At 37.8% G+C, this 12,003-nt stretch overlaps 1 protein-coding gene across 1 annotated transcript in view; it reads right to left on the reverse strand.

Moving 5' to 3' along the window:
• Nucleotides 1–279: 279 nt before the first annotated feature.
• Nucleotides 280–12,003, reverse strand: part of LOC136867410 (innexin inx3) — an 87,079-nt gene continuing 75,355 nt past the window's right edge. Inside the window, exons 6-7 of the mRNA XM_067144606.2 lie at nucleotides 7,876–8,105; nucleotides 280–6,093 (exon numbers count right to left, since the gene is read on the reverse strand). Coding sequence (XP_067000707.1) covers nucleotides 5,923–6,093; nucleotides 7,876–8,105 — 401 coding nt within the window. The 3' untranslated portion in view covers nucleotides 280–5,922. The remainder of the gene's footprint in view (nucleotides 6,094–7,875; nucleotides 8,106–12,003) is intronic.

Consider the following 12,003-nt stretch of genomic DNA (forward strand, 5'->3'; position numbering starts at 1 on the left):
AACTACACAAGACCAATTGTGGGTAGCAGTGCAAGACGCGTGGGTCCAGATCTGTCCAGAATGGTTCCAACACCTTGTAGATTCAATGCCTCGCTGTATTGCTCCCGTTTTGAGGGTTCGTGAAGGAGTAACTCATTATTAACATCACATTCGGTGTCTTCCCATGACTTTTGGCCACTCAGTATATATGGGTTAACTTACCATGAGGAGATGTGGGTGGACTGTGGCTGAGGTATACCACAAGTAAGTATAATCACTGAAAGAAATAAATGCACTAGATAATAAGTACAAATCTCTCACTGTATTTATTTAAAAATAGTATCAGTACAGGTTTACAAAGGCAACAAAATATTACATGGGAATGTCTAAGGCAGTCTTGCAAATATTCATCAAGGAGCATACACTAAGACCTAGTTTGCAGTGGCATATAGAAGAAAAGAGAGAACGACCAAATTTTTCAACAGCTTATAATCTACCTGCTTTCAGTTGTCCTCCCAACTACATAACTGGAAGCAGCTTTTCAAAATTGCAAAAACTGGTACAGTCAAACCTGCCCTAACAGATACCAAAATTCTTGCATGGAACCGATTTTATTTTACATAATACACACATTTAATAAGCCTAATTTAAGAACGCCAGACATCGCCATTAGTCTTGTCCTTTTGTCTTAAATGGATACTTCCAGGACACTTTTTTCACACCAGGCTATATCATCCTTTTTTTAAACCATTTTGTTGACATATGGGTATTATTTTTGAATGTTTATACTATTTTGAGTCCAAGGAAAAGAAATGTACATAGGAATACTGTAGTAGCTGTTAAGTTAATTCTCCATACAGATCTTTTTCCAATTTTTTTTGTTATGGTTATCTTGCATTCCAGTTAGTGTTCATTCCGAAAATTCTAGTTGCCCAGGAATGCTGCCAGTGACTGTTTACTCAAAAGTAACCAAAGGATTTTCCAACCTAGCTTGCATCATTCATAACTCAGATTGCTGTTGATAAAGTCGAGGTCAGGTAGTTCAGTTAAACTTTACAAGGAAGAGACTAACATGTGCTAACTGTTGAGACAGAAATGCCATATCATTTCAGTCACCCAGTAAACATGAGTAACGAGGAGAAAGTGTGTTTAGATCTCGAGACAAGAACAAATCTAATTACAGAAAGTGTAAAAGGACTTTTCAATGAGGAAGCTTGCTGAAAAATTCAAATGCAGGAAACATCAAATAAACTCAACTGTGAAGAACACAAATGAAATTTTGAGTGGGAAGAAAATAGGACTCAAGGTATGAAAAGAAAATGGGAGTCAATTTTTGCAGAAGTGAATGTTGCAGCATATGAGTGGTTAAAATGTGCTTGAGCAAAGAAATTGTGAGTGGACCAGTGTTAAAAAGAAAAAGTGCACAAAATCACAAATAATCTGAAAGTTGAGATTCTTAAACAGGTGGAAGAATTTGTGTATCACGCTGGATCGTGAGCATGGGGATAACACAATGGAACCACTTAACATACTTCATTCCCTTTTGGGGAATATCATAGTACAGAAAAAATGTGCTAAATGTACTCGGACACAGCTAAATGATTACTTCCCAAAGCTGTAATGCTTAGTTATAAAGGATTTAAAATAATCCAAAAAAAAAAAGATTTATATTTACACTTAAGGTGGATGTTCTGTACTATTCTGTACCATTTAAAATGTTTTACAACCTTGATTCAGCAGACACCAAACATGTTTCCTCGGAACCAACAGGGTCCACAGAAGAGATGTTCAAATGTAATAACAAATTATAACCCGTACTTCAGTAGTTTTAGCATCATATTATTCAATAAATACATCATTAATTTGAAGGTTTGAGGGCTTATTAAGTCTAATGGCCTTGCCTCTATACACAGGCCAACAAATTGAACATCACATTATTGATGATGTTGTTTTGTATCCAGTAGCAGTTGGTGGCTATGTGCACACCCAGCACTTCTGCTCATAGGTTTAATCTTCTTTCCTGTTCAGAGCAAAGTGCAGGGAAGGGAAGGTCCTTGCCCTTACGGGAGAGGTGGCGCACATGCCATTTTGTGCGAGTGTGCCCATACATAAAGGCTATATCTGTATCATACATTAGCACTGTCTCAAACTCTTCTTTGTGTTGTACACGTGGGCATGTTTCCTTGTCAGCATCTGTGAAGTTCACTGTAAATTATAGCTGCCTCTGTGGATCAGTGGTGGAGTGTCAGCCTCCGAATCCGAAGATAGTGGGTTCAAACCCAGCAGAGGTAGTCGGAATTTTGAAGGGGGGAAGAAGTACATTCGACACTCCATGTCATACGATGTCCGTCTGTAAAAGATCTCTGGTGACACATTTGGTGTTCACCCCGACAAAATTCATTAAATCACAGCCATAGATGCCCAAGCGAGTTTCGGTTTACTCAGTCTGCCATCTAGTGGGCCTAGAGTAAAATGGAACATCGAAATTGATGAGCAGACAGCCAGTTGGTGCCAAATTGAAATGTCTGCACACAGTAGCCGAGACCATACGATGATTATTATTACTGTAAATTATTCACTTAATTCCATTTGTAGAGGTAATATCTTAAAAAACTGAAATTCTGCAGTTTTCAGCAATACTAATGGAAAGAAATTAACAATAGTGAAATAACTGGACTGATAAATATCACTAAGAATTTAAGTAAATTATGAATATTGGTTTTCCAGATTGTTTTTACGACCGTCAAACTGCAGTTATTTTGGTGAGGTAGGCTGTGTTGCTAGCCCTGTCGATAAATGAATTTAAAACTGCGGGAATGCATTTTGCCTGTAAATGTAAATACTCTAAAATGCTCTGCAATAAAGGTTATTTTTGAAAAGTGTACTGTGCATGAATGATACCTGCTTTTATTGTCATCTAAACATGAAATTTGGTGCACCTGTGAGGTAGAGTTTCCGTGTGAGGTTAAGTAGAAGTCTAGGTCAATTTCTGTTTTTCTCTGTCTAGTCCAAATGACCTTCTTTTTTTCTTACAACTTTCTTTATGTCACACCGACACTCATAGGTCTTATGGCGACGATTGGACAGGAAAGTGCTAAGAACAGGAAGGAAGTACCTTGGCCTTAATTAAGGTACCTGTTGTGAAAATGGGAAACCACGGAAAACCATCTTCAGGGCTGCCAATGGTGGGGTTCAAACCCACTATCTTCCAAATGCAAACTGATCGCAATGTGGCCCAAACTGCACAGCCACTTGCTTGGTCCAAAGGAATTCTTGTTCCTGCCATGTAGATGAAAGCTGCAGTCTGGTTCTCAAATCTTCTACTAGAATGTCTATGGCTAGCTTGTTTGCCAATCTTGGAGGTGACATCTAGGAGATTCCTAGCACACTTTTCAGGAAGCCGGCCTTTAGATTGAATACTGTTGGGTGCTCCTAGATCACTTCCAGCCCGTAAATTAGTACCAGGAGGACCTTTGCATATAACAAGGGCAGAGCTGTGGTCAAAACCGATCTAGTATGTGCACTAATGTTGTGAGGAATGTTAGTGTACCTTATTTCAAGCATGCATACCCTGCCTAATCACCATCAGCCACCACTGCCTGTATCCATTTTTATAAAATAGGCTACTCCTATTTCATGCTAATTACTAGGCTATAGACAACATTATCACAAAGCGGTGTAAAAGACACTTATATACAGGATGGTCAGAAACAACGTGAACCACATATACGAGCGATAGACGGTTGGTCATACTGATAATTTGAAAAAAATTATTTGATATTTTGCGTCATCGTCATTGTATCAGCTGCTGAAGTAAGCCAATCATATCGCTTCATGGTCAACCTTGAGCGGGCTTTGAGAGGCGGTGTTGCTAAATTTGCACTTGCCTTAAGACTGGCTCGAGACTGCCAATAGAAATAAACTTCTCCAGGTGAGGGATTTGATCATGGACTTCCGTGTTGATAGTATCATCCCATAGCAAGCACACTGCGGTGACATCGGCTGAAACCCATCGCATGTTTATGTTTGATGCTGATTTTTCGGCATGGCTCTCAAACTGATCTTAAGCCACATGCAGATTTACCAACACCACCTCATAAAGCACATTTGAATTCGCCTGCAAAGCGATGTGATTGGTTAACTTCAGCTGCTGATAAAATGACAACGGCGCGAGATTTTAAATTTTGTTCAAATTATTTATCAGTATGACCAACCCTCTATTGCTCATATATTCGGTTCACGTTATTTCCAATCAGCCTGTATATTTTTTATATAGTGAATAAGATAGGTGTACAAGGATTTCTTAACATGGGAGAAACACATCTTAATTTATAAAGAATTCATAGAGGATTTTATAAAGCAAAAGAATGTCTTAGAAGTTTCATGTGTTTTCACACGTTTAAGTCATTAGACAACTATCAAATAGGTTTGGAACTGGCTATCTAGTTTTTTAATTAAGCTTAAACATTTTGTCTACCCAAATCTGCAACTGTATTCCTGAATGATTTCTGTTCCTTGGTCATCTCAAATATGCAGAAGGGCAACAAAAATAGTCCATTTTCCTTACTTCTGTAAAGAATGATAAGAACAGATAATTTTTTTTAACATCTTAAGACTCATGGATTATATTGAAATGAAGAAGTATTCTTTATCAGGTTTATCACTACGATTTCTTGGTAGGTGAATAGGGGATCAGAATTGTGTCTGTTATAATATTTATTTATTTATTTATTTATTTATTTATTTATTTATTTATTTATTTATTTATTCATTCATTTATTTATTTATTTATTTAATTTATTTATTTATTTATTCAGTGACTTTTAGTGCTAGGAATGTCCAAGGACATGTTAAGCTCACCTGGTGCAAGTCTTTCTATTTGACGCCTGTAGGCAACCTGCATATCTGATGATAGTAATGAGGTAGGGAGAAGATGAAACCTGGTGTCAGCACATAGCCTACTTCTGTCGAATAACACCAAGGGGTCTGCTCAAGTCTTAATGTCCCCATCCAAAAAGATCACCATCAACAGCATCATATGCCCTCACTCCATACAAAAATTGCAGAGAGATTTGGAATTGTGCCCAGGATTTTGGCATGCAATATAGTGATTAGAAATTGTGTACCACCATCTCTCCTACCCTGCCAGCCAACATTCTGATGGTGACTCAAGCCAGCCAACTATAGTGTCAGATCATAGACTAGACACCTTAACAATCATAGCCACCAAGCAGGCTTGTTATAACATGAAGACATAGGCAAACAAAGAGAGGAAATAAAAGGTAACGCATGCAACTTACCTAGGCTGTTGAAATACATTAATGAAAATGAGGTATTACTTTCAAATTATTCATACATCTCAATCATAAGAGCATCATTTTGTGTTTATAATGTCAAGTAATATCGGGATTCCTGGAAGGCAAAGTAACCATCTCGCAATCATTGGCACAAATGTTCTAACTCATTTCTTCCGTAACTGAAGTAACTTATTCAATAACAAGAATCCGTCATTAGAGGGATATCTCAATCTACTCATATCAAAAAATAAAAACATTTACTATACATATATAACTTAAACTTACTCAGTATAACCATAATTTATAAATTAAGTACAGTTCTAAGAATATCACATCAAGTGGAACTGATCCCCTTCACAGTCAAGGGATTTGTTTTCACTTTTCTTTCTAATACTTTGGAACTTAATTTACATAGAAAACAGGAGACGACAAATAAGACAAAATATTTCAAACATGTTATGCAGAAATAGCATCATGCATACTGTTATATTAACAGCAGTGTCATAACTGATGATCTATGTACAACATAAAACATTCCATTTGAGCTCAATCAGTGTCACAGAACTAAAACTGAAATTAGAAAATCTCCAAAGATACAGAGTCTTCATAGTCATGAGATCATTAAAAATACTGTTGTCATCAAAACTCAATGTGCAAGGAATTGCTTATTTGGATACATGGGGGCCATCTCATGATGATTTGGAGGAGCTGTGCCATGTGGATTACTTAGTTCACGACTCATATCGTTGAGAATGTCCCCAAACACAACTGTGTTAATGTTTTGTCCCAGCAGGTGCAGAAGCAAGAAATCACCCACCTGCAAACAAAGTCACAAGGACAATCAAAATTCCAGTTCTGTATATTTATATATTTGTCTGGATAAATAACATTTAAGAAATATCAAACTGATCATTATTTAGAATGATATTTATTTATTTATCATATTATGAATCCAGTATTATATGCAATATGTACAACTACTATCTCAAGTCCACAATTGAAGTCCCATATCAAAGTTTGAGAGTTGAGAGTCATGGAAGAAGCTTGACTTAAATCACAGTTCAAGTCCTCTATAGAGCATCTGTAACCATTTAAAGGACATTCAAATGCCAATGAGATTGATTGTTTGCTTCTCTCCTCCACAGTCAATCACCACTGATCCAGTCACTCTAATGGCAGAATCCCTGGTTGTTGTTTACTTAATCTTTTCTTAAATAAATTTATCAAACATCTTCCATGGTAAATTATTCCAATCCCTAACTCCTCTTCCTATAAAGAAATATTTCCCTAATTTGTCCTCCGGAATTCCAACTTTATCATCATATTGTTATCTTTCCTACTTTTAAAACTCCACTCAAGCTTATTAGTCTACTAATAGCATTTCAGGCCATCCCTCTCCTGACAGCTTCGAACATATCGCTTAGCCAAACAGCTCTCCTCCTTTCTCCCAAGTCTTCCCAGCCCAAATTTTGCAACATTTTCATATCGCTACTCTTTTGTCGGGAATTGCCCACAACAAATCGGACTGCTTTTCTTTGAATATTTTCCAGTTCTCCAATGAAGTCTTGTGAAGTTTTCCATCCACATTAGAGTAGGGTGGGTCCACATCTACCTTGGGGGCTGATGACCTTCGATGTTAGGCCCCTTAAAACAAGGAGCATCATCATCATCAACCTTGGCCAGTATTAACTCTGTTTAGTATCCTCCACTGTTGTCTGAGAAGGAGAAATCCATCTGGGTGGTGTTAAGAAAGCAACTTCATCAGAATAAGATGAGACCAAACTGTAGTATACAACATCTCCATCAAGGAAAACTAAGGAGAAACACACCTGCAGGTCCTTTTCATGATCCTCAAAATTATAACATTGGTGCTTTAATTAAAATGATAATACTAATAGGATAGAGTCAGCTCCCGAGTTGCAGATATGAAGAGGTACCATCTACTAATAGCATTTCAGGCCATCCCTCTCCTGACAGCTCCGAACATATCGTTTAGCCAAACAGCTCTCCTCCCAGTTGTGCTGCCATGCTGAGTTGACTAACTTTGGTAGGTGTGCCACCATAGACCTTTAACATGCTAAAAACAATGACGTGAAGTGCCAAGAGTTTTGACCACCACCGAATGAGTTGGCCATTCAGTTTGTAGGTCACATAGCTGTGAACTTAGCTTCAGGAACCGCTGGGTTCGAACCCTACTATCAGCAGCACTGAAGATGGTTTTCTGTGATTTCCCATTTCCACACCAGGCAAATGCTGGAGCTGTACCTTAATTAAGGCCACGGTCACTTCTTTCCCAGTCTTAGCCCTGTTTAATCCCACTGCAACCATAATACATGTCTGTGTCAACTATCTCAGCCAGGATTGAACTCGTGAACTTGGGATCATGAGTTAAACACTCAACCACTGATACACCAAGGCATCTTTCACTGCCAATAATAACAGACAGAAGAACGAAGGTATCAGAAAAATTTGGCTGAATGAATCCACCCTGGCCCTTGTAGCAAAATTCACATTCCCCATGGAAGAGGAGATTACAAAACCCAGACAGTTGGACCATGAATGTAGCAAAGTAGAATATTTATAAAACAATTAAACTTACCTTGATCCTGGCAATCAATGCATCAGCTGCCTGAGGTACTCTGAATTTAAAGCGGTGCTCCAAAATCATCTTTCGAACCCCCGGAAACAGTACAGTTCCAAGACTGTATATTAAACTCACGCCAGATATAATGGCTAAGATGATAAACCAGAACCATAGGAAAATATAGATTTTCTCGTTTATAATATTCACTGCCAGCACACACATGGAGTCTACAGGCTGGATTGTTCCTAAAGAATAGGAAACACAAAATATGAATTATTGTGAAATTGATGGTACATGGAATTTAGGTCCATTGACGAATAGAAGTACAAGAACAACTGAATGTAGGGGCACAAGCAAAGGAGCAGAATAGGATGAAGTTCAGTGTGAAGAAGAGTGTGTTTCTGGTGACAGGAAAGAAAGAGGTAGTGCTTGGAAGAGAAGGACTGAAGAAAATGGAAATTTTAGACACAAAGTATAATGAAAGGAAGGTGGTAGAATCAGGTGAAAAAGATCCATGAATAAGGCACTTTAGTTTCTTCAGAGTGTTAGAAACCTGATCTGCAAAAAGGATGTATTTCAGGAAAGCAAACTCATTATACACTGACATTCCATAAGTATTGGGAAATGGCTCTAGTACCATGTATGCCCTCCTCTAGCTATGTGAATAAACTCCATGCCTTTATGGAGCCACAACGAGCCTATATGGTGCCTTGTTGACAATTGTGGTCCGTGACTTCCTAGGGCCTGTGCCACACTCAAACCCTACCATCAGCTCGAAACAACAGGAACTGCGATTCATTGACCACACGCCTTATGACGCAAGTCCTCCATGGTCCAACTAGCAACGTCACACTCCCAGATAAGATGCTGTGCGCAGTGTTGTGATATAACAAGGGCACTCTGGTTGGTCTTCTGTTCCCATGTCCCATGGACGCTAAAGAATGCTGCCTTGGCCTACTGGATGTGCGTCTGATACCTCCTGCATTGAATGTGATTTGAGCCAGTATAACTTGCCTGCTACCATGGAGAATTCTAGCCAGACACTGCTGACCACGATCATTAAGCATCCATGGCCAGCCACTGTGCTGTCCATTTCAGGTCATAATGCCTTCCATAAGGTATTCCCGATACACACGCGATACCTGTAATCTAGGAATGTTAAATGTCTACACAGCTTCAGCAATGGAATATCCCATCCATCTGGCCCCCCACTATTTTCATGACCCAAATGAAAACCGATAATTCACGACGCCTTATCATGACCTGCACAGAGGATCTTTAAACTCGCTCTAAAGATGCGAGATCATAATTGATATACATCTGGATACTTCAAAGACTTCACAGTATGGTGGTGCCACAGAATATAACCTTTATATACTGCTATCCCACAACTTTCAGCACAACAGTGTATATCATACCTGTTTACCTGTTATGTTCCAATACTAACATATGGATCAGGGTCTTGAGTAACGAAAGGAAGAAGATAGCAGAATGCAGGTAAGTGAGTAGAATAGGAGTTTCAAGAAGAGACGGAAGATGAGGAAAGTATTGAAAGGAGAATCCTTTAAAAAGTAGAGAAATATCAACTAAGACAGTATGGGGATGTCAAATTCATGGAAAACTCAAGGATACCCATAAGAATGCATGAGATGGGAATGGGCAACAAGTGACTCTTAGTCTCAAATAGTTGAAGGGAGTGAACGACTGTACTGAAAAGAGAGTAGAAGATTGGGACAGAGTGTCAACAGAGAGCTGGTGGAATGACAAGAAACAATACAGAAGCTTATTTAACAAACAGACCCAGCCAGTGGCTGGAAACTGTGTTAGATGATAAAAGAAAAAGACTACAAGAATTATCAAGGATGATTGATAATAAATGTTGTTTGTTGGCTTTATGTCCCACTAACTACTTTTACGGTTTTCAGAGATGCTGAGGTGCTGGAATTTAGTCCCGCAGGAGTTCTTTTACGTGCCAGTAAATCTACCGACACGAAGATGACGCATTTTAGCACCTTCAAATACTACCAGACTGAGCCAGGATTGAACCTGCCAAGTTGGCGTGAGAAGGCCAGTGCCTCAACCGTCTGAGCCACTCAGTCTGGTCACAAGTATGATTGAAGTTGGATGAGAAGTACTGTGGCTTTCTTGGACAAGGCTAAGAAAAAGGCAAACATATTACAACACTATTACCTATATATGGTATAATGCTATCTCGCAACTTTCAGCATGACAGTGTATATCATGCTATTTACTGGCATGAATTCTGAAGAGGGAAAATATCTGCTGTAGTAGTAAACGAGCAACAGAGTACAGGAAGTGGAAGAAGCTAATATTCAGACCTGGACCAAATCAGATCTTGTCAATGAACAAACATGCAATTAAGAGGAACTACTACTCCCTTTTAACAGTGAAATGCTCATTAAGAACAGCAACATGGGAGTGAGCATTCATTACACTGGAAAGATGGTCAATAATTCTGTAAATATTCTTCAACTGTAAACATGAAATGTGGCTTTGATTCCTCACTAGAAAAAAAGAAGTGTTTCTAGCAATGAGGTATACAGTAGTATTGTAGGTAGAGAAAGTCGCTCATCTGAAGATGCTATTTTTATTACAATAATGCAAGATGAAAGTGGTGCCACTTTGATGAATGTCACAGGTCTTACAGTATACTAATGAGGGACAGTTGTAGATTTGTCAACAAGAATCTTAATGAAACCCACAGTATACAATGGTGATGGGATTGAAAGTAACATACAAAATAAAAGCTTTTACAACCACCTGTAGTTCTTGGTCAAGGGCAAAACATCTATAGAGGACTAATTTAAAAATTGAGCCAATCACGGCAGAGTCATCCTCTAGGAATGCTGTAGTTTTCTTATGTTATTCTTTGATAGTTACTGTGTTAACTGGTTGTTGTGCGCAACTGTCTATAGTACTGAGATGCTTTACATAAGTCGGTGTTCATATGAAAAGAAGATTGTGTGTAACTTTGAGAAGAGTACTGACAAGGGTTTATTTTATTATTGTTTACAAAGATATACATTAAGTGGCAAGTCTAAAAAGAAGTGATTGTGCATTTGTCTCAAAAGTTTACTGTTTAAATGAACGTTTTGTCCGTTCTGTTTTATGGGGGGGGGTTGGTAACTTCTATTTTGCACTGTCTTTGATGAAATTTTTTATGTAGAGAAACCCAAACAGTCCCTTAGAAGTCTTGGATAATGGACTGACTAAAGTGATCTATGCAGTCATAAAAGTGAAAGAATGATAAGAAGAAAGGAAAGGGCAAAGAAGGAGAGGGAAGCTCAATACTTTACAATGAAATTGGTTCATATTCTGTTCTCTCTCACCATATAACAGAATGACATAAACCAATAGCCATATGGGATATTCCACGTCAAGTTAGACAACAAAAGGCACAAATGAACTTGGGTCTTTTAAAAATTATGAAAATGCTTTTAAACATTATGCAAGTATATATTCTTAACTCTAATGGTGTTAAGAAAAAGTCATTAGATTTATTGTATAATATTATTTTTCATAACTTCCCAGGCTCATATTTCAGTAATCTTTAAGTGTTATTTTAACATATTAATTTCTGTGCACTGTCAGCTTATATCTCCTACATTATTCCTCTAAGGTTTTACTTCAAAAGAGTGAACTTTGTAAGGATATAAAAATAATGTGTTGTTCATGATGTTGAGATTATCTTTCAAATGTTAATTTCATTTTTATTCCACAACGAAAAAATCTGAATGCATCAATGCTTTTAGTTTTGGCAATTGAATAAATCTGCAGTCAAATTTATGAGGCAATGAATGATATATAAATAAAAATTAATAAAGGATTACTATGGTGAGGTTGAGATCACACAAGAAACTACTTATCGAGTGGGTAGCAGTGAAGTGTGTGTTTAACTGAAGTGTGCAGAGATTGCAATTCATGTACGATTGCATAAGTTCAGGCACAAGTTTCAAAACTGAACAAATAAATTCACTTCCATACAATTACAAGAAATTTTGTAAATGCAGTCCGTCTCCTGTTTTGAAGAGGAAACTGCACTGACTTTCAAAATATATTTTGAATGTGGAGAAGTCAGTCAATTTTTATAAATATGGTTTCAGATCATGTTAATAAATAAGT

This window comes from Anabrus simplex, chromosome 3, assembly GCF_040414725.1.
Source record: "Anabrus simplex isolate iqAnaSimp1 chromosome 3, ASM4041472v1, whole genome shotgun sequence".
NCBI classification, from domain to species: Eukaryota; Metazoa; Arthropoda; class Insecta; order Orthoptera; family Tettigoniidae; genus Anabrus; species Anabrus simplex.